The sequence below is a fragment of the Lissotriton helveticus genome, chromosome 12 (assembly GCF_964261635.1).
Source record: "Lissotriton helveticus chromosome 12, aLisHel1.1, whole genome shotgun sequence".
Taxonomy (NCBI): Eukaryota; Metazoa; Chordata; class Amphibia; order Caudata; family Salamandridae; genus Lissotriton; species Lissotriton helveticus.
Window position 1 is genome coordinate 629025234 of NC_136073.1, and position 25785 is coordinate 629051018.

Below are 25785 nucleotides of genomic sequence, written 5' to 3' on the forward strand. Positions count from 1 at the left end.
ACTGACTGATTGACTGACACTGACTGACTGTGACTGACACTGACTGACACTGACTGACACTGACTGACTGACACTGACTGACTGACACTGACTGACTGACACTGACTGACTGATACTGACTGACTGACACTGGCTAACTGATACTGACTGACTGACACTGACTGACTGACACTGACTGACTGACACTGACTGACTCTGACTGACTGATACTGACTGACTGGTACCGACTGACTGACTGAAACTGACTGACACTGACTTACTGACACTGACTGACTGACGCTGACTGACACTGACTGACTGACACTGGCTGACTGACACTGACTAACACTGACTGACTGACACTGACTGATACTGACACACTGACTGACTGACTGACTGACACTGACTGACACGGACTGTGACTGCCACTGACTGACTGATTGACACTGACTGACTGATTGACACTGACTCACTGACTGACACTGACTGACTGACACTGACTGACTGACAGTGACTGACACTGTCTGACACTGACTGACACTGACTGACACTGACTGGCTGACACTGACTGACACTGACTGACTGGACACTGACTGACTGACACTGACTGGACGCTGACAGACTGGACGCTGACAGACTGGACGCTGACAGACTGGACGCTGACAGACTGGACGCTGACAGACTGGACGCTGACAGACTGGACGCTGACAGACTGGACGCTGACAGACTGACACTGACAGACTGACACTGACAGACCTACACTGACTGATTGACACTGAATGACTGATATTGACTGACTGACACTGACTGACTGACACTGACTGAAACTGACTGACACTGACTGACTGACACTGACTGACTGACACTGACTTACTGACACTGACTGACTGACACTGACTGACTGACACTGACTGACTGACTGACACTGAGTGACACTGACTGAGTGACGCTGGCTGACTGACACTGACTGTGACTGACTGACACTGACTGACTGACTGACACTGACTGACTGACACTGACTGACACCGACTGACTGACACTGACTGACACACTGACTGACTGACTGTGACTGTGACTGACACTGACTGACTGAGACTGACTGACACCGACTGACTAACACTGACTGACTGACACTGACTGACTGACAATGACTGACTGACAATGACTGACAGTGACTGACACTGACTGACTGGCTGACACTGACTGGCTGACACTGACTGACTGACACTGACTGACTGACACTGACTGACTGACACTGACTGACTGACTGACACTGACTGACTGACTGACACTGACTGACTGACACTGACTGACTGAAACTGACTGAAACTGACTGAAACTGACTGACTGACTGATACTGACTGACTGCTGACATGGTCTGGAACTGACTGACTGAAACTGACTGACACCGATTGACACCGGCTGACTGACACTGACTGACTGAAACTGACTGACTGACTGACTGATACTGACTGACTGCTGACCTGGTCTGAAACTGACACTGACTGACTGACAATGACTGACACTGACTGACTGACACTAGCTGACACTGACTGACTGACACTGACGGACACTGATTGACTGACGCTGACTCTACACTGACTGACTGACACTGATTGGACACTAACTGGACACTGACTGACTGACACTGACTGACTGACACTGACTGACGCTGACTGACTGACGCTGACTGACTGACGCTGACTGACTGACGCTGACTGACTGACGCTGACTAACTGACGCTGACTGACTGACACTGACTGACTGACACTGTCTGAAACTGACTGACACTGACTGACTGACATTGACTGACTGACACTGTCTGAAACTGACTGACTTAAACTGACTGACACTGATTGACTGACACTGACTGACTGACTAACACTGACTGTGACTGACACTGACTGACTGTGACTGACACTGACTGACTGACTGACAATGACTGACACTGACTGGCTGACACTGACTGACACTGACTGACTGGACACTGACTTACTGACACTGACTGGACACTAACTGGACACTGACTGACTGGACACTGACTTACTGACACTGACTGACATTGACCGGCTGACTGACTGACTGATACTCACTGACACTGACTGGACACTGACTGACTGACACTGACTGGACACTGACTGGACACTGACTGACTGACACTGACTGACACTAACTGGACACTGACACTGAATGACTGACACCGACTGACTGACTGACACTAACTGACTGACACTAACTGACTGACTGACATTGACTGACTCTGACTGACTGACTGACTCTGACTGACTGACTGATACTGACTGACTGACACTGACTGGCACTGACTGGCACTGACTGGCACTGACTGGACACTGACGACACTGACTGATACTGACTGATACTGACTGACACTGACTGACTCTGACTGACACTGACTGTCTGACTGACTGACTGGCTGACTGACTGGCTGACTCTGACTGACTGACTGACTGACTGACTCTGACTGACTGACACTGACTGACTGACTGATACGGACTGACTGACTGACACTGACTGACTGACACTGACTGACTGACACTGTCTGAAACTGACTGACACTGACTGACTGACACTGACTGACTGACACTGACTGACTGACACACTGACTGACTGACACACTGACTGACACACTGACTGACTGACACACTGACTGACAATGACTGACACTGACTGATTGATAGATACTGACTGACTGACACTGACACTGACTGACTGGAACTGACACTGACTGACACTGACTGACTGACACTGACTGACTGACACTGACTGACTGACACTGACTGACTGACACTGACTGAAACTGACAATGACTGACTGACTGACACTAACTGGACACTGACACTGAATGACTGACACCGACTGACTGACTGACACTAACTGACTGACTGACACTAACTGACTGACATTGACTGACACTGACTGACTGACTCTGACTGACTGACTGACTGATACTGACTGTGACTGTGACTGACACTGACTGACTGAGACTGACTGACACCGACTGACTAACACCGACTGACTAACACTGACTGACTGACACTGACTGACTGACAATGACTGACTGACAATGACTGACAGTGACTGACACTGACTGACTGGCTGACACTGACTGACTGACACTGACTGACTGACACTGACTGACTGACACTGACTGACACTGACTGACTGACTGACACTGACTGACTGACTGACTGACACTGACTGACTGACACTGACTGACACTGACTGACTGAAACTGACTGAAACTGACTGACTGACTGATACTGACTGACTGCTGACATGGTCTGGAACTGACTGACTGAAACTGACTGACACCGATTGACACTGGCTGACTGACACTGACTGACTGAAACTGACTGACTGACTGACTGATACTGACTGACTGCTGACCTGGTCTGAAACTGACACTGACTGACTGACAATGACTGACACTGACTGACACTAGCTGACACTGACTGACTGACTGACACTGACGGACACTGATTGACTGACGCTGACTCTACACTGACTGACTGACACTGATTGGACACTAACTGGACACTGACTGACTGACACTGACTGACGCTGACTGACTGACGCTGACTGACTGACGCTGACTAACTGACGCTGACTGACTGACACTGACTGACTGACACTGTCTGAAACTGACTGACACTGACTGACTGACATTAACTAACTGACAAACACCGACTGACACTGACTGACGCTGACTGACACTGACTGACTGACATTGACTGACTGACACTGTCTGAAACTGACTGACTTAAACTGACTGACACTGATTGACTGACACTGACTGACTGACTAACACTGACTTACTGACACTGACTGACTGTGACTGACACTGACTGACTGACTGACAATGACTGACACTGACTGGCTGACACTGACTGACACTGACTGACTGGACACTGACTTACTGACACTGACTGGACACTAACTGGACACTGACTGACTGGACACTGACTTACTGACACTGACTGACATTGACCGGCTGACTGACTGACTGATACTCACTGACACTGACTGGACACTGACTGACTGACACTGACTGGACACTGACTGGACACTGACTGACTGACACTGACTGACACTAACTGGACACTGACACTGAATGACTGACACCGACTGACTGACTGACACTAACTGACTGACACTAACTGACTGACTGACATTGACTGACTGACTGACTCTGACTGACTGACTGATACTGACTGACTGACACTGACTGGCACTGACTGGCACTGACTGGACACTGACTGGACACTGACTGGACACTGACTGATACTGACTGATACTGACTGACACTGACTGACTCTGACTGACACTGACTGTCTGACTGACTGACTGGCTGACTCTGACTGACTGACTGACTCTGACTGACTGACTGACTGACTGACTCTGACTGACTGACACTGACAATGACTGACTGACTGACACTAACTGGACACTGACACTGAATGACTGACACCGACTGACTGACTGACACTAACTGACTGACATTGACTGACACTGACTGACTGACACTGGCTGACTGACTGACCCTGACTGGACACTGACTGACTGGACATTGACTGACTGGACACTGACTGACTGGACACCGACAGACTGACACTGACAGACTGGCACTGACTGGCACTGACTGACACTGACTGACACTGACTGACTCTGACTGACTCTGACTGACTGACTCTGACTGACTGACTCTGACTGACTGACACTGACTGACTGACACTGACTGACTGACACTGACTGACTGACACTGACTGACTGACACTGACTGAAACTGACAATGACTGACTGACTGACACTAACTGGACACTGACACTGAATGACTGACACCGACTAACTGACTGACACTAACTGACTGACTGACACTAACTGACTGACATTGACTGACACTGACTGTCTGACACTGACTGACTAGCTGACCCTGACTGGACACTGACTGACTGGACATTGACTGACTGGACACTGACTGACTGGACACTGACTGACTGGACACCGACAGACTGACACTGACTGGCACTGACTGACACTGACTGACTGACACTGACTGACTGACACTGACTGACTGACACACTGACTGACTGACACACTGACTGACAATGACTGACACTGACTGATTGATAGATACTGACTGACTGACACTGACACTGACTGACTGGAACTGACACTGACTGACACTGACTGACTGACACTGACTGACTGACAGACACTGACTGACTGACACTGACTGAAACTGACTGACTGAAACTGACAATGACTGACTGACTGACACTAACTGGACACTGACACTGAATGACTGACACCGACTGACTGACTGACACTAACTGACTGACATTGACTGACACTGACTGACTGACACTGGCTGACTGACTGACCCTGACTGGACACTGACTGACTGGACATTGACTGACTGGACACTGACTGACTGGACACCGACAGACTGACACTGACAGACTGGCACTGACTGGCACTGACTGACACTGACTGACACTGACTGACTCTGACTGACTCTGACTGACTGACTCTGACTGACTGACTCTGACTGACTGACACTGACTGACTGACACTGACTGACTGACACTGACTGACTGACACTGACTGACTGACACTGACTGAAACTGACAATGACTGACTGACTGACACTAACTGGACACTGACACTGAATGACTGACACCGACTAACTGACTGACACTAACTGACTGACTGACACTAACTGACTGACATTGACTGACACTGACTGTCTGACACTGACTGACTAGCTGACCCTGACTGGACACTGACTGACTGGACATTGACTGACTGGACACTGACTGACTGGACACTGACTGACTGGACACCGACAGACTGACACTGACTGGCACTGACTGGCACTGACTGGCACTGACTGACACTGACTGACACTGACTGACTCTGACTGACTCTGACTGACTGACTCTGACTGATTGACACTGACTGACTGACACTGACTGACTGACACTGACTGACTCTGACTGACTGACTCTGACTGACTGACTCTGACTGACACTGACTGACACTGACTGACTGACACTGACTGACTGATACTGACTGACACTGACTGACTAATGCTGACTGACACCGACTGACTGACTGAAACTGACTGAAACAAACTGACTGACACTGACTGACTGACGCTGACTGACACTGACTTACTGACTGACACTGACTGATTGACTGACACTGACTGACTGTGACTGACACTGACTGACACTGACTGACACTGACTGACTGACACTGACTGACTGACACTGACTGACTGACACTGACTGACTGACACTGACTGACTGATACTGACTGACTGACACTGGCTAACTGATACTGACTGACTGACACTGACTGACTGACACTGACTGACTGACACTGACTGACTCTGACTGACTGATACTGACTGACTGGTACCGACTGACTGACTGAAACTGACTGACACTGACTTACTGACACTGACTGACTGACGCTGACTGACACTGACTGACTGACACTGGCTGACTGACACTGACTAACACTGACTGACTGACACTGACTGATACTGACACACTGACTGACTGACTGACACTGACTGACACGGACTGTGACTGCCACTGACTGACTGATTGACACTGACTGACTGATTGACACTGACTCACTGACTGACACTGACTGACTGACACTGACTGACTGACACTGACTGACTGACAGTGACTGACACTGTCTGACACTGACTGACACTGACTGGCTGACACTGACTGGCTGACACTGACTGACACTGACTGACTGGACACTGACTGACTGACACTGACTGGACGCTGACAGACTGGACGCTGACAGACTGGACACTGACAGACTGGACACTGACAGACTGGACGCTGACAGACTGGACGCTGACAGACTGGACGCTGACAGACTGGACGCTGACAGACTGGACGCTGACAGACTGGACGCTGACAGACTGGACGCTGACAGACTGACACTGACAGACCGACACTGACTGATTGACACTGAATGACTGATATTGACTGACTGACACTGACTGACTGACACTGACTGAAACTGACTGACACTGACTGACTGACACTGACTTACTGACACTGACTGACTGACACTGACTGACTGACACTGACTGACTGACTGACACTGAGTGACACTGACTGAGTGACGCTGGCTGACTGACACTGACTGTGACTGACTGACACTGACTGACTGACTGACACTGACTGACTGACACTGACTGACACCGACTGACTGACACTGACTGACACACTGACTGACTGACTGTGACTGTGACTGACACTGACTGACTGAGACTGACTGACACCGACTGACTAACACTGACTGACTGACACTGACTGACTGACAATGACTGACTGACAATGACTGACAGTGACTGACACTGACTGACTGACTGACACTGACTGACTGACACTGACTGACTGACACTGACTGACTGACACTGACTGACACTGACTGACTGACTGACACTGACTGACTGACGGACACTGATTGACTGACGCTGACTCTACACTGACTGACTGACACTGATTGGACACTAACTGGACACTGACTGACTGACACTGACTGACTGACACTGACTGACGCTGACTGACTGACGCTGACTGACTGACGCTGACTAACACTGACTGACTGACACTGACTGATACTGACACACTGACTGACTGACTGACACTGACTGACACGGACTGTGACTGCCACTGACTGACTGATTGACACTGACTGACTGATTGACACTGACTCACTGACTGACACTGACTGACTGACGCTGACTGACTGACACTGACTGACTGACACTGTCTGAAACTGACTGACACTGACTGACTGACTGACATTAACTAACTGACAAACACCGACTGACACTGACTGACGCTGACTGACACTGACTGACTGACATTGACTGACTGACACTCTCTGAAACTGACTGACTTAAACTGACTGACACTGATTGACTGACACTGACTGACTGACTAACACTGACTGTGACTGACACTGACTGACTGTGACTGACACTGACTGACTGACTGACAATGACTGACACTGACTGGCTGACACTGACTGACACTGACTGACTGGACACTGACTTACTGACACTGACTGGACACTAACTGGACACTGACTGACTGGACACTGACTTACTGACACTGACTGACATTGACCGGCTGACTGACTGACTGATACTCACTGACACTGACTGGACACTGACTGGACACTGACTGACTGACACTGACTGACACTAACTGGACACTGACACTGAATGACTGACACCGACTGACTGACTGACACTAACTGACTGACACTAACTGACTGACTGACATTGACTGACTCTGACTGACTGACTGACTCTGACTGACTGACTGATACTGACTGACTGACACTGACTGGCACTGACTGGCACTGACTGGCACTGACTGGCACTGACTGGACACTGACTGGACACTGACTGATACTGACTGATACTGACTGATACTGACTGACACTGACTGACTCTGACTGACACTGACTGACACTGACTGTCTGACTGACTGACTGGCTGACTCTGACTGACTGACTGACTGACTGACTCTGACTGACTGACACTGACTGACTGACTGATACGGACTGACTGACTGACACTGACTGACTGACACTGACTGACTGACACTGACTGACTGACACACTGACTGACACACTGACTGACTGACACTGACTGATTGATAGATACTGACTGACTGACACTGACTGACTGGAACTGACACTGACTGACACTGACTGACTGACACTGACTGACTGACACTGACTGACTGACACTGACTGACTGACACTGACTGAAACTGACAATGACTGACTGACTGACACTAACTGGACACTGACACTGAATGACTGACACCGACTGAATGACTGACACCGACTGACTGACTGACACTAACTGACTGACTGACACTAACTGACTGACATTGACTGACACTGACTGACTGACTCTGACTGACTGACTGACTGATACTGACTGTGACTGACACTGACTGACTGAGACTGACTGACACCGACTGACTAACACCGACTGACTAACACTGACTGACTGACACTGACTGACTGACAATGACTGACTGACAATGACTGACAGTGACTGACACTGACTGACTGGCTGACACTGACTGACTGACACTGACTGACTGACACTGACTGACTGACACTGACTGACACTGACTGACTGACTGACACTGACTGACTGACTGACACTGACTGACTGACACTGACTGACACTGACTGACTGAAACTGACTGAAACTGACTGACTGACTGATACTGACTGACTGCTGACATGGTCTGGAACTGACTGACTGAAACTGACTGACACCGATTGACACTGGCTGACTGACACTGACTGACTGAAACTGACTGACTGACTGACTGATACTGACTGACTGCTGACCTGGTCTGAAACTGACACTGACTGACTGACAATGACTGACACTGACTGACACTAGCTGACACTGACTGACTGACACTGACGGACACTGATTGACTGACGCTGACTCTACACTGACTGACTGACACTGATTGGACACTAACTGGACACTGACTGACTGACACTGACTGACTGACACTGACTGACGCTGACTGACTGACGCTGACTGACTGACGCTGACTAACTGACGCTGACTGACTGACACTGACTGACTGACACTGTCTGAAACTGACTGACACTGACTGACTGACTGACATTAACTAACTGACAAACACCGACTGACACTGACTGACGCTGACTGACACTGACTGACTGACATTGACTGACTGACACTGTCTGAAACTGACTGACTTAAACTGACTGACACTGATTGACTGACACTGACTGACTGACTAACACTGACTTACTGACACTGACTGACTGTGACTGACACTGACTGACTGACTGACAATGACTGACACTGACTGGCTGACACTGACTGACACTGACTGACTGGACACTGACTTACTGACACTGACTGGACACTAACTGGACACTGACTGACTGGACACTGACTTACTGACACTGACTGACATTGACCGGCTGACTGACTGACTGATACTCACTGACACTGACTGGACACTGACTGACTGACACTGACTGGACACTGACTGGACACTGACTGACTGACACTGACTGACACTAACTGGACACTGACACTGAATGACTGACACCGACTGACTGACTGACACTAACTGACTGACACTAACTGACTGACTGACATTGACTGACTCTGACTGACTGACTGACTCTGACTGACTGACTGATACTGACTGACTGACACTGACTGGCACTGACTGGCACTGACTGGACACTGACTGGACACTGACTGATACTGACTGATACTGACTGATACTGACTGACACTGACTGACTCTGACTGACACTGACTGTCTGACTGACTGACTGGCTGACTCTGACTGACTGACTGACTGACTGACTCTGACTGACTGACACTGACTGACTGACTGAGACGGACTGACTGACACTGACTGACTGACACTGTCTGAAACTGACTGACACTGACTGACTGACACTGACTGACTGACACTGACTGACTGACACACTGACTGACTCACTGACTGACTGACACACTGACTGACAATGACTGACACTGACTGATTGATAGATACTGACTGACTGACACTGACACTGACTGACTGGAACTGACACTGACTGACACTGACTGACTGACACTGACTGACTGACACTGACTGACTGACACTGACTGACTGACACTGACTGAAACTGACTGACTGAAACTGACAATGACTGACTGACTGACACTAACTGGACACTGACACTGAATGACTGACACCGACTGACTGACTGACACTAACTGACTGACTGACACTAACTGACTGACATTGACTGACACTGACTGACTGACTCTGACTGACTGACTGACTGATACTGACTGACTGACACTGACTGACACTGACTGGCACTGACTGACTGACACTGACTGGACACTGACTGGACACTGACTGGACACTGACTGGACACTGACTGGACACTGACTGGACACTGACTGACACTGACTGAGACTGACTGACCTACTCTGACTGACTGACTGACACTGACTGACTGACTGATACGGACTGACTGACACTGACTGACTGACACTGACTGACTGACACTGTCTGAAACTGACTGACTTAAACTGACTGACACTGATTGACTGACACTGATTGACACTGACTGACTGACTGACACTGACTGATTGACTGACACTGACTGACTGACACTGACTGACACACTGACTGACTGACACTGACTGACACACTGACTGACAATGACTGACACTGACTGATTGATAGATACTGACTGACTGACACTGACACTGACTGACTGGAACTGACACTGACTGACTGACACTGACTGAAACTGACTGACTGAAACTGACTGACACTGACTGACTGACACTGACTGAGACGGACTGAGACGGACTAAGACGGACTGAGACGGACTAAGACGGACTGAGACTGACTGACACTGACTAACATTTGGTCTCACCTTTCATTAAGTTAGAGCCATTTGCGGTGCTATATAATACCATTAGCAAAGTAAATGGCTTTTGCTTAATCAAAGGCGAGACCTATTGCATTTTCAATGCTTATTTCACATCTGCTGTTTAATATGTTTCTGTGTCTTTAGGCTCACCTTATCAGATGTTTGGACTTTAATTATTCGGGTTTAGAAATGATTCTTAGATCAGCATCTGGTTGGATGCTGCTCCAAAATTTTCTTTTACCGTACTTATATTTTTGGGAGCCATTAGTGAATGATTGGGCCTGCGGTGCTTAAGGTGAGGCCAGGAGTGATGACGATGATGGACATAAAACAAGTGGATCCATGTCTCACCTCAGCCGCTGTGATGCAGAATTTAGAGTTCAATTCAGATGAGGATCTCTTTGTGTTTTCCCATATCCAAGTGGTGGCATTTTCAGGCCTGTGATGTGTTCATGTAGATTTCCAATGTTGTCATTACCTGAAAAACTCGAGTAATAGCCGCATTATAATCCACCTGAATTGCCATAAGTTCTGAGATCTGTTTTTCAAAAGTCTCAGGGTTGTTCAGAATGTGGTTGCTTGACTATTGGTTGCAGCTCATAGAAAAAACAAGACTATGCCATTGCCTTTTAGGCTGCACTGTTTTTTTCATTCTCATTAAGCCTGATGTTTCCTGAATAGAGTTTGTCTGACAGTGTTCTTGTCTTTTCCCTGTTCTAATCTGGTATGGAAAGGTGTGCTTTCCTGCTTTATATTAGTTCCAACTTTGTGGAACGCCCTTCCTGTATAGGTCCAAGAAATCATGTTGCATTCAAAGGAAATTTTAACTATTTTGTTACTGAGTTGACTTAAGGTCACTTTGCTTTCAGCACCAAGAAGGCACTGTTATTCTGAAAGCCTCACAAACGGATACATAACCTATATCTGTCATTGCTTTCTCTGCAAAATATAATTATTTACTGATGTCTTAAATGTTCCTCCAATACGAGATGTTATATACCTTTTTTCCTCAGTTACATAATCTTACCATAACCATGGTATCGAGAAGGGATTAATTAGTTGTGCCTTACTTTGTTTCCTGCACAATCTGCAAGCTGTTCTTTGTCTCACACTCCTTTACCCAAGTTTATTGATTTTTGTCTCTGCAGGAGGCTCACCGTGTACGCTGTCCACAATGTCGCTCTCAGTCAGGCCTCAACGACGGATTCTCTCCACATCCATCACTAGGAGCCATTCCTTCGCTGGAGTCAACTCCTCAAAGGAAAAGCCTTGCAGGTGGGTACCGCCGTCTTCAGAGATCTGCCCTGGTGTTTGTGTGGGAAATCATCTCAACATGTAAAATGAGAATCTGTTTTAGTGTTTCTGTGGGGATTCTTCCCCAACATGGTGTAAGCGTGCTTGTTTAAATGTTTGATAGGTAAGTCTGACCAGGCATGAGGTAACTAGATCCTTCGTGGGACAGCTCGAATCCAGCTCCTGGTCATCATCGACACCTCCTGGTCCTCGTGGCTGAAGAGACAAACTTCACCTTTTCACCTGAAATCACGCGACATTGGCTGGCAGCTTCCCATCGCCATCCTGGTCACTGGCTAGTGACCCAGACTCTGTCCCTTCTGCTTTCAGGTTCTTCAGATCTCCGATCCACCCAGACACTTTTCCTCTGGTCGCCTGCAGCACTTCTTCGCAGCTCTCCATTGGAATCGACGACAAAACCCGACACGAAAAGACACCTATGCACCTGGCTTCCCTGGGTGAGGTAACTCGAGTACTCCGGTGCTCCCGTGGGTATTGACTCTCCAAGTATCCTAGTCTAAAAGGGTTCAATAGCAGTTCACCTTCTATACCCTTAATCTTTAAAACTGTAACTTGTTCGTTCTCCATAGAAAGTCAATGGTAACCTGCGGCTGTGTTTAGACACTGCACGCGTCTCCCGTGGACCTCCTATATCCTAACCTTTGGTTGTTCTGAGTAGCCCCAGCGATTCCACAGGCCCTAGGCCTGCTTTCTATTCCTCACTTTGTTCTTATACCACTATTGTAGTATATGGTTTGTGAGGCCCCTAGAGATGTCTGGAAGTCCGTGTCCTGTTTCGCAGAATCTTCGGCATCCGGCGGGAGCCTCGACAATGCAGACCGGCAAAGATGCAGTTGGTGCCTGTTTGAACAGGGTGGTCACTCCTTGACCACAAGGGGGATTTCTTCCGTCTTCCACTTGATATCCCCTTCCCTTTGTCCAGTTTCGCGCCAGAGCTGGGGCTGAGTGCCTCAGCAACCGGTTTGAACTGGGAAATGCATGGAGCACCTTGTGTGCCCCAGGCAGTGTCTGAAAAGCATTCACTGAATGCAACCCACCCTGCTCCAATACACTAAAGCCTGTCTGGGGAGGTGCTGGCACCTCCCTGGACAGGAAACCTATTGTCCAAGCCTCCCCTGCCGGAGTTTCGTCCAGCAGCAGGAGGGCAGACTCGTGTCTGTGGCAGCAGCATCCATTTTGTGATGCTGGGGCTCTGTTTATCTTTAACTGGGTAAACTAGTAACTACATGTCTTCTCCCTCTAGAAGGGTGGAATGCTACCCCCGCCTGGGGGGGGGGGGGGGGTAGTATTCCAAAGTGTTTGACACCTTACACAACATGTTTTGATAAAGCCAAACCAAAGTTAGCATTAACCGCGAGGATTATGATGCACTTGAGAGTATATAGTATGGCTATATCATAGAACAGCTATAAGGAGATGGTTCCGAAAGCTGCAGAGGGGCTCAGCTCAGGCTAGGGCACCCTCTCACACAAAACCATGCACTCTGCCTCCAGGATTGTTAAGGCCTGCCATAGGAGTGACTTATAGGTTAATATGTGTCTATATATATATATATATATATATAGATAGATATAGGTAAACTATATCTAAGTAAGGGGTGATTACACCACCTTACCCAGGCTGCCAGGGCAGACCTGTTGTGTCAGTTTGGAAGGCTAACCAGGGGTGGCACAATACATGCTGCAGCCCCTGGTAGGCCTAGGGTGCACCTATGCCCTGGGTACCTAAGGTACACTATACAGGGGCCCGCAAGGGTGACTCAGTAACCAATCTGGTATGTACCTAAAGTACATGGTATCAATTTAGAGAGAGTACAGCTAGGCTGTGGGCCTGATTAGTAGGGCCACAGCCAGACTAAAGTCGAAAAAAACAGAGAATCACAGCAAAGAGTGGGGGTTACCATAGAAAGCAGACCGTACTCTCCTACTGGTGCTATAACAATTTCTGACAATTGCAGTAATACACTTCCTTTAAAATTTGCAGATTTTGGGATCTCAGCATTAGGTGGGCCGGTTACCTTTGTGATTGAGGCACACAAGGCATACATAACAGAGGTATTCTATTCTTGGGTCAAATTCCCACCTGCAGATGCACGCACATATACATTTCCTTCATACACTCAGATGAATACTCTCCACACAAGGACATAGAAGTCTCATTAAATTACCAAGAACATATAAATTGGTTTAAAGGTGTGCTCCCCCATACCACAGATAAAGTGAGACTCGGTCTGCTGAGCAGAGCTGGAGCGACTTGGCAGGTTCTAGCTGCTTACACACCGTATCCAGATATTGCCACATTGCCAGGAGCAGACTTACGCCCACTTCACAGAGAATTCATATAACTTTACAGAAATCTTACACAGTTCGTAATGCAAACACTCACACTTTGACCTATAAGGGTTACTCAAACAGGTCAACTACAAGGGATCACAGCTAAAATCATCCCACAAATGCTGAATGCGATTATGGGAATACTGACTACTAAATGTGAGCAAATGCCATTCTGAATAGCACAAAAAAAGCACCGCTTGAGGCAGTCTTTCCTCACACAGGCCCGCAAGAAAAATACAGAATACTGATAATATGCTTGCCAATGGGGATAGCTCCTCCGATAGAGGATTGTACCACTTTGGGTACAGTCTTCGCTGCAGTATATATCAGAACTCATGGCGCCCCCTCAATAGCAGTCGTACCAGAAGTATTGAAGCAAATAAAGAATGAGTACGGGGCAGAACCTGCCCTGGATCTAGGGGTGGAATTGATAGCCAATTTTTCCCTGATATCCACAATTATGTTAGAAAACATAAAACTGGAGGTAGTAGCGGTGGCTATACGCCAACCCTGAGGGAATGCACTCCTGCACAACACAAGCGAGAACTACCAAAAATGATCAAAGAAACCTATGCTTTGCATGGTAGAGATAATTTGGGAGCTAAACCTGTGAAACCACAATTAACGAGCAATTCTGAAAAAGATAGCTCAATGCAAGCACCAGATTCTTCTCAAAAGAAATGGAATAACAAACAAAAAAAACAAGCAGAATGCATCACAATCACAGGGTGGTTCTCCTCAACAGGAACCCTCTGACAGGTAATATAACCTTAAAAACCGTGACAATATTAAGAAACCTGACCGGTATCAGGATACTGATACACGTTCTTCTTGTTCCTTTCAGGGTTCATCCAAAACCTCTGAGAGGGAACGCGGTCAGAAAGCATATCAGAAGAGCAAGTCAAGAAAAGAGACCCCATCGCACTTCACACTACATTATCAAACAAGAAGATAAACCCAAAACTAAACCTTAGTTTAAAAAGAAGGTAGTTGGCCTTAAAATAAGAAATGCCCAGGCTACTAACGACTCAACTATTTAACGGGGAATGGACTCTGAAAATGCTAAGCAGCGCAGCTGAAGTAACAATAGCTCGCCACAACCTGATGGAATTTCTGGTGACAGCAGCTTTGAATGAACATATCACAGAAGAAACACCTGATACAAGAGTAAGTGTCCCACATCAGTTACATGAAATAACACTAACACTAACTCGCAAATAAGGAATGGCTTTCTCATTCATTCCTATGGGCCTTTAGGCCCATAGGAATGAATGGAGAGTCATTCCTTATTTGCGATTAGCAATTAGCGAATCGCAAATGTGCCGCAATTTCAAGGGTGCCAGGGTGTCCAAAGGACACCCTGTTGCACCCCTGAAATGGTAATGTTCACTGGTGTTGCGCACACACATGTCCCAAGGACATGTGTGTGTGTAACATACAACTTAGAAAAATGCACTAACGTACATATTTCTAAGTTTTAGCTATTTACCACGTAGTTTCACTTCGCGGAAAATAGCAGCCCCAGATTGCGAATTCGCAATCTTGGAATGGTTCATGCATTGCATTTAAGGAATCGCAAATTGCGATTCCTTAAATGCAATCGCAATTTGAGAACTCGCAATTATTTGCGAATTCTTAAATTGCGAGTGCATGAACCCTTGATGCATCTCAAATGCCATTTTTGCGGGCGCAAACGGCCGAATTTTGCGATTCGCACCATTTGCGCTCGCAAAAATGCTTGATGCATCTACCTGCATGTATTGTTACCAACACTATGGTCATAATTTCTTGCACAAAGCAAGTGTCCCACTTAATGTTTTCACTTATCAATGGGAACATTGCCCAACACCACTGAAAGGTAGTTCACAAACGTTTGCTTATTTTTTTGGGTTTAACACTTCAGACCCGACATTTTATTATTATAAGCTTTCACCTGCAAAGAAAAATATGCTCACCAACATGAAACAGATATACTTTGCTTCCTTTATTTCCCAGCTGTCTTTACAGGGTTTCGTTTTTTGGATGGACACTATAGACACAAAATGTGTCTGAGGGACTAAAGATTGGCAAGTTCAGGGAACTGAGGCCTTATTTAAAGCATGCCTCATTCCACAGCAAATTAGCTTCCTGAATAACACAGTGCAACAAACTTCCTGTCTTGGACTAGCCAAGATCAAGGACTTAAACACACCTCGGATTCCCTCGCTTTCACACTTTGAGGGATAGCAAAACTATACACAACATAGTGAGGATACACTAGATGACATTATATATGATGGTTCATACAATTCTTCAGACCTTAATTAGAAGGGAAGGATGGTTTGGCTCATCGACACAAATAGATGTGAGTCAATATTCAGGGGTACCACTGAAGGGAATCGTATCCATAGGCCTGACCAATGCTACGTACAATGAGAACACTCAGTGTGGTGACATCTTACAGTGTTGGGAAGTTATGCCTAGAGTGGCTAAAAACCTCAACACTGTCCCAGGTGAAACAACACTTGTCCTTATTGTCAGATGACATGGATCTTAGGAATTTTTGGTTAGGCCCCCAGACAACATGTCAGAAACGCTTCTTAAATGCTATTTATATTGAAGTATGGAAAAGCTTACAGAGAATGCGTGAAATTTTACAGGGTTAACCTAGAAAAGGCTTTGGCATTGATCGACAATGACATGATCACACTAACATCCAATATTTATTCACTGGGAAACATTGTATCTTCTGCAATAGATATAATGCAACAGGATTTGTCTATTCTTCAACACGGACAATCGCAATTGCGATCCATTCCATTATTGAGCTGGACGTTACAATCATTGCACACTGGTCATGTGCCCTGGCAGAATATCAACAGTACGTCTCTGTTTTCTGCATACAATCTAACAGAAAGACAGACAACAACTTTACAAAGAGATGCAAAGTATACAATGCTGCACATTGAAAAATTGGACCAATTACCTTTCGCCGTGGCTGAATCACCCTCCACAGAATGGTTAATCTTTGGCAATATTACACTGCAAGTCACAAAATTCCAATTTCCATATTGTCTACAGTATCACCAAGTATACAGGTATGAAGCGTTGAGTAAGGAATACATACATGAATCTTGGGAATTACCTTACACATTTAGATACAGGAATGGGGACACTGAAGTCTTTCTCAGCAGTTCAGACTGTGCGTCTTTGTTAAGTGGGTCTCTAATTTTTCGGGATATTATGCTTCACGAAGCTTGTAAAGCTTTGGTTACAAACCTATCATGTCACTTGAAAGGATCCCCAGCTGCAGAGATTTATCCGGTGTTCAAACTGCTCTCGAATGGGAGTTATTTGATGTTGAATAATGAAGGTTGTTGTGGGACCCTGCCAGGCATCACAAATCTGGTCGCAGTAAGTTAAAGGGTTACTTGCTGAATGCAAGTATTGTTTCCACTGTCCCACACAGTCAGGGAGGCACCGCTATGGCCTTCATTGAATGTTTCCCTTATACGGTTTGATTCTCTGAGCAGACTGAATGCCATACTTTTACAGAAGGGTGTGACCTTAACCTCAGCCCAAGAGACTTTTGATCTCCAGGTTGCAAGGTCTTTCGCTGAGATTCAGGCACTAGTTCGAACTAACTTCCTGCTCCATTTCGGGTAAATGGTACATCGTATCTTTAACATGTCTTATACGAGTGCGATAGTACACCTATTTAAGAGCATAGGTTCTGGCTTATTAAGCAGCTTTCAGACGATCTTCAGAGCTATTCAATCATTTATACACTCCGTATTGGGAAGCGTTTTAGAGAACTTCCGCTGGTCCTACTACTTGTAGTGGTTATCCTGATTTAAATTTTTCTGCTACGCAATGGACGTCCCAGCCTCCAAAGAGATGGAAAAAGCCCTTCTGGTGCGACGCTGCCATGAACCCATGGTACTCCATCTGGGCACACCTCGGTTTTGGGAGTTAATCGGGTATTGGTTCCTATTGTTCAGATCCGTCTGGATTGACTGCGTCTTGCCTGTACTCTGCTGCCTATTCTGCGAATACAAATGCGTGTTAGACATATATCTAACACTTCCATCGGTTGCGCCTCCGGACGTGGACGTACTGCTGGAAGCATTAAAGGCCCACATAGTGCAGTGTCCTCAACGTATTCCAATGTTCATGACTGCATTTTTAGAGCCACCACAGGATGCTTCAGTTCCTTTTGGAATGGACACTGGCTCTAAAAGAGGCTCACAGTTGTCGAGTGCTTCCTCAGCAGCGACTGTGGGAACCGGAGAAGATCACCTTTACTCCATTGACCTGATCCAAGAAGTGTTACTGGGACCATCGTCTACGAAGGCAAGCAGCGTCTCCCACACAGGACACATACACTTTTGGCTCTCCATGTGATGGGAACAATTGGGCCTTTTTCCAAAACAACCCAAATTGAAATTCGACAACACCATCTTTGTTTTATTTTTCTCTTTTGCTCTCACTGAGCACTGTGGTTTTTTGTGTGCTAGTTGATCTAACAGTATATTTACTATTTATAGTCCTTATGGAGTGGTGTGGCTCACTGGTTAGAGGCGACAGACCCGTAAGCAGAGAACGGCCCGGGACCAGGGTTCAATTACCGACGCGGCAGGGTCGTGGACCAGGGTCAAATCGGACTCGATAATTCTCACCTCGGTGCCTACTCTAACCAGGGAACTCACTCGGCAACTCTGGGCATTAAGCTTGCCTCATCTCTACAACGGCCCCCCACAGACGCCGGGGATGCCTGGTTTCACCTTGGAGATACCCAGAAAGGGACCATCTCACAGGGAAAACCAGGACGTGTTTCCCAGCGGTCTTCAGCGCCAGGATACTCCTTGGAGTCGCAGAGCGCTTTACAAGTACACCCACATTTACATTTACATTTATTTATAGAGCTTTTATAACTTTTGCTTAGCTTTTTAACACATTCCATGTTTTTAGATGTCTTTTATGCTTTTTAAACAGGCATATTTTAGTATTTGTTAATTTTGTCGTCCAGTCGGATGAGGAGTGGGTATTATGAATCCCAATGTACCCCAATATAGGCCTAGGTTGTGGCACAACCTATTACCTACATTTGTCCTACCTTGCTCTACATAACAGCGCCGGTGCCGACCTTTTACTTAGTTAGATGCTGAATACATTTTGTGGGGTTTTCTTCGAAAACTACCCTAATTTATTATGCATTTGGATTCTTAATATCACAGCAGGATTACCATCTTCTGCATACTAACTCTGTACCAAAGTCACCACTGTCATCATCCTTGGCTGACAGGCCCACTGTATCATGACACATCTAGGTAGAACCCCTGAAGGTTCCCTTTAGGGTATACATGTACCACATCTTCGCTGGGCAAACCAGAGGAGAAGCTTCCATGCTCACACGAGACGCTGAAGTCCTTGCACGCAGACACTCCAGCACGCAGTGGTCTAACATCCCTCGCGGGTTGGCCTTCTCTTGACCAAGATGGGGTCTTTCGTTCTCTCACATCAGGTAATGGGGTTGGCTCTATCCTAGGGGTATTCTTGGCTATACACCTACATACATGCTAGGTACACTTAGGTACATCTAGTTTGGTTTAGCATCGTAGGAGTACTCATGATTACTGCCATGTATCTATATGCCTGCATATATTCACTGTTGTAGCTCCGTGGTAGAATTCCACCTTTTATTTACTCTGTCGGTGCTTGTATTCGTATATATCTGTTTATTTCTAATGCTTTTCCCAATACACGTTTTTATAATACTAGAATGAAGCTGTTTCAATAAATACTTATTGAAAATGTCCCCACCGTTTATTCTGTGTATCTCTCTGAGACAAAGTGAGCACGAGTGACTGAGCGAAAAATACTGTACTGTTTCCACGATCCCTGAGGGGTCAGGGTTGTCATGTTTGATAGTTGCCAGAAACTATTTACTCCTTGGTAAGGTTGAGGGCCTTATAGTGGCACTGTGAGCTAGCTGGTCTACAGACTAACATATACTTTGGGGGTGTCTGGAATCAGTCTAGACACCAATCCCTTAGCTTATGTTGTCTAAATACGCAGATCCTTTATAGATTTGTAGGAACAACACAACAAGACATCATCCACGTTTAGTGAGAGTAAGGATCAAGACACCTTGTGTTTTTAAGGTTCCTGCTGTAAAAATGTATTGCACGGAAAGATTGAAGTAATTATTTAAAACCCTAGGCAGAGAAGGTTTCACTTTTAGGGCTCTGCCAGCTGAACTTTTAATCTACCAGGTATTCGTTCATCACGGAGCCACCCGCTACTCCAACGCACAAGCATTTCCTCCACTAACCTCTGGGACCCGATGTCTCTAGTTTGTAATCCCGGAAAATGCCCTGGAAGCCCATGACGAAGAGCTGTGGAGCCGGGCCTAAATGTGGACTTGTGAGACCCATCTGAATTGGCATGGTCAGCTGTGGCAGACGGGGGGTAATGTGCTGAGCCATGGGCTGTGCTTGGGTTCACCGGATTCGGTGGGCCCGCCGCCTGATATCATTTGCAGCATCCTGGACCCCAGGTTTGCCCCCAACACCATGCAGCCTTTTAGTGGCTGTGGTGAGTCCCAGGGCCTCTTGTTGGTGTGGCCAATTCACGGCTATCCAGTCGCCCACGAACAAAGACGTTGCGGTGGCAGTGGGACCGGGTCGGCGAAGGTGGACTTAGTGGACCTGGACCTAGCGGAGGCTACTAGTGAGTGCTTGGGGTCCCTGGCCCCGCCGGCCCTCTGCCCCTTCTGGGGTGGTTTTGCTGCCCTGCTGGTGTACTGCGGTGAATATTGATGGGCCCTAATTGACCCCATAGTTGTGCACAAGGGGAGCGCGGCGACTGCCTGGGGGAGCAGTTTATTCTTCACTGCCGCCCTGCTAGATTTGGTTGAGTGGCTCATAATCATATTGCATGCTGCTGCTGTACTCGAGAACTGGTCTGTGGCCTGCGAGGCACCCACTGTATTATTCCTGGGAAACCACATTTACATCCCAATACCACTAACACTCTATTTACATAGCACTTTACAGTAACGGGCCCCTTGAGGCCTCAGGTTAATTTGCAGACTTTGATCCATATGAAGGGTGTGACCTCAGTATATTATATTTGTCCCAATGACAGTCTGATAGGTCTGGATTCATGGTGCCCTGAACTAACTATTCAGTTGCATTGTACCTGCTGCATTCTTCCCCAGTGGCCGTGACGTTAGCTACCTGCCTTACTGCTGAGGCTGCTCGTGCCTCCCAAGTCCCAGGGTCGTGCAGGGTGTGGCGGGGCCCCGCAGATCTTCATTCAGCTGGAGCCATACTCTTGCACTGTGACCCCACATTTACTAAAGGGAGAGACCCCTTCGCCTTCCTTTCCTGGTTCCTTTACTGCTGGTCGCAAACATCAAGGGCAAACATGATACAAAGCGGTTCAAACTTTCACTTGAGAGTGGACGGCTCACTTGTCATGCAGACCAGTGGCAATATCCAGGTGTCAGCACGGCTCCTATTGAGGACAGCAACACACAGGACATTGATCTCCATGTGCTCCTCATAGAAGTGAATAACCAGCCTTAAAAATATTGATTCTAAGCTAGATCTTCTTTCTAGCCGCCTTGACCATGTCAAACAATGCGTTGACAAACACGAAACACCGATGCATCAGTTGGAAAATCTAGTCTCAGATACTGATTCGAAAGAACAATTGTTACGCATGGATAAAGTCTTCAACCTCATAAAGACCTGGAAGCGAGATCCAGATGAAATAACCTTCGGATTACGGGGATTCCAGAATCTACTGCCATCTCCAGAATAGAAGACTTTGTTGAGACCATCTTACTCAAACTGTTTGGGGAGGGCCTCTCAGCGGTCTTCATAGTAGAGTGTGTCCATCGCTCTCTTGGCCCCAAACCTTCAGTGGGTACACCTGCGCACCACATAGTTGCCCACTTGTTTAAGGGTAGTGACCGTGATGCAGTCCTGCTACTGGCAGGAGAATGAAGCTCTATCACCTACCAAGGCAACACCATTTTATTCTACCCAGACTTCACTCTATTAGTACAGGCAGGCCATCAAGATTTCTTACCTGCTGCTAAAATGTTAAGAAAGCTGGAATACCATATTCTCTACTGTATCCTGCCTAGCTGCGAGTCTCCTTTGAATGTAAAATGCATTTCTTTATAAATGCTAAATCTGACCTGAAATTTGCAAAACACATCTGCAAGGAGCGAAGCTTTCAGGAGAACTCAGCTTGTTAATTGATTGATACATGGCTCATAGATAACGATTGATAGAAAATGTTGCTGGGCATACTTACCTATTTCCCCTTCCCCGGGGTTATTGGGTAGGATTGTCAGTGAACTACATTGCAATATTATTCAGTGATTTCTCTTATTCACACTTTTTGTTATTCACTGCATATTTTGTGCTAAACACACTACTGTCTCACTGACCAGGTTGCTCTGTCTCTCCTCAGTTCGACCACCTCGCCGCTACAAATGAGGCCATTTGCCCAGTGTTTCGCTGTCTCTGTGGAATGATTCCCATTCTAGCTTTCTGTGAATTTCCCATCCATTTTGTGGGAGGCGTTCAAGGTGGTGATGAAGGGAGCCTGCGTCGCGAAACAATCCGGGGTTCTAAAGGCAATACGCAGTATCCTGGCTAGCTTGAGGGTAATATCAAAAGATGGAAAACCAGTATTTCCACTCAAGTGAGGCTGATATCTTGGCTGATATCTGGGGAAAAATCTCGGAATTCCAATATCAGACCCTTCGCGAGGCCAGATTTCTTCATCGTCATATTCAGGCTAGGACATAAGGGAAAGGTGACTGCCCAAGTAAGATACTTGTCACCCTGTTACACACTCCACGAGCCAAAACTTAAGTTACGGAACTGCTTAACTCAAATCAATCAAATCAAATATTTCTTTATTCGGCATTTAAAAAATACCATAAAAGTACATAAAAACATTAAAAAACAATTCAGGGGAGGAGCTTCGCGCGGATCCAAGATGGACGCGTGAGCACAGGGCTCCCGAGACCCCTTCCAGCTCCTGCGGCTATCCTGTACAATATCCTGATTCAGACGACGGGTACGACTGAAGGAAGCCCTGCTGATACGAAATTGTCTTCCGTAATTCGATTTGGCCGCCAGACACCATACTTGCTGCATCTCGAACTTTCTGGCCTACACCAGCGGATGCCCACGGTCTCGAGTTGCCGAACTACCCGAGTGGTAATTGAATAACAACGGTCACTGGGGCTTGATCGCAACCCTCGTGGTACTTTCGGTTTCTTTTTTGGTCGCTGTCCTCCGTGGCTTCCTGCCTGCCAGTACTGCTGGCCCATACCTTGCATCCCGCCCCTAGCGCATCTCCTGTCTCTCGTATTTCTTGACTGTACACGTCGGATCTCTAGAGAGCTGCTTTCGCCGTACCCTTCTGGAGGTCTGCCAGGTCTCCTTGGCCACCATGTCTGGTAAACCTGAGAGCGAGAAGCGGGCCACCAGGGTCACGAACCGAGGGGGTTCGACTCAGCCTAATACCATTGATCGCTTTGCCCGCCCGAAAGGCACCCCTGGGGGGCTGGGTAGAGCCCCGGGTGAATCTGGAGAGGACCTTCCTGCGCAGACGACCTGACGCTGCGAGACGTCATGGGCGCCATTGCCAGTGTAAAGACCTCCATGGGCCAGCAGTACGAGACACTGGCCTCGAAGATAGACACTGTGGCTATCGAGGTTAACCTCATCAGAACGGATCTTGCAAAGACTAATGAGCGGGTAAAATCGCTGGACATTAAAACAGAAAGTCTCACTACTGATGTTTCGGACCTTCAGACTGAGGTCCACAATCTCCGGAAATGTAATGACTTCTTTGCTCGTCGGCTGGATGATTACGAGAGCCGGGCCAGGCGAAACAACGTCCGCATCATTGGTGTTCCAGAAAGTTCCGAAGCAGTGTCCACGGATCTTTTGGTTGAAGACCTCGTGCTGAACCACTTGGCACCTAAGGGCCTCAGTAACTTCTTCACTGTGGAGCGGGCCCACAGAGTCCCAGGTGGTAAGCCTAAATCGGGAGCGGCGCCACGGGCCATTATAGCCAGGATCTTCAACTTTCGGGACAGAGACGCTATTCTTCAGGCATCGCGCACTGGTGGGCCCACGAAATTTGACAATGCATCTATCAGTTTTTACCCGGACTTCACGCAGTCAGTCCAAAAACAACGCATGAACTTCACGGGTGTGAAACGACGCCTCCGAGATATGAGCCTAAAGTACGCTATGCTGTTCCCGGCCCGCTTGAGGGTCGAATATGAGGAGCGCACTTTCTTTTTTGATCGCCCTGTGGTAAATAAATAAATAATACCCTATTTTTGAATGCTTGAATGAATAACAGATAGCTCAATAAATAAGAGTCAAGATTCGAGGTAGTAGGAGTTGTTGCAGGTTTATTACAGCATAAGGACAGGGTCAGGACAACCTGCATAGGAATAGGACAATAAGGCCCGGCAGCTGCCGGGGCAGGATCTGGGATGAGCTTGGAATGAGCGCGCTAACATTTAATAACATAACATTGATATATATACATAGCGCAAACACATAGCATTACATTGCAGTAGGCGTAACAGTGGGTGGAGTAGA

The 25785-nt window shown here is 47.2% G+C and overlaps 1 protein-coding gene across 3 annotated transcripts in view; it reads left to right on the top strand.

Moving 5' to 3' along the window:
* RIPOR1 (RHO family interacting cell polarization regulator 1) overlaps positions 1-25785 on the top strand; it is a 1634668-nt gene that overhangs the window by 240198 nt on the left and 1368685 nt on the right. For all 3 annotated transcript variants that reach the window (XM_078671049.1, XM_078671050.1, XM_078671048.1), the window contains exon 2: positions 12656-12782. In XM_078671049.1, coding sequence (XP_078527175.1) covers positions 12682-12782 — 101 coding nt within the window. In that variant the 5' untranslated portion in view covers positions 12656-12681. The remainder of the gene's footprint in view (positions 1-12655; positions 12783-25785) is intronic.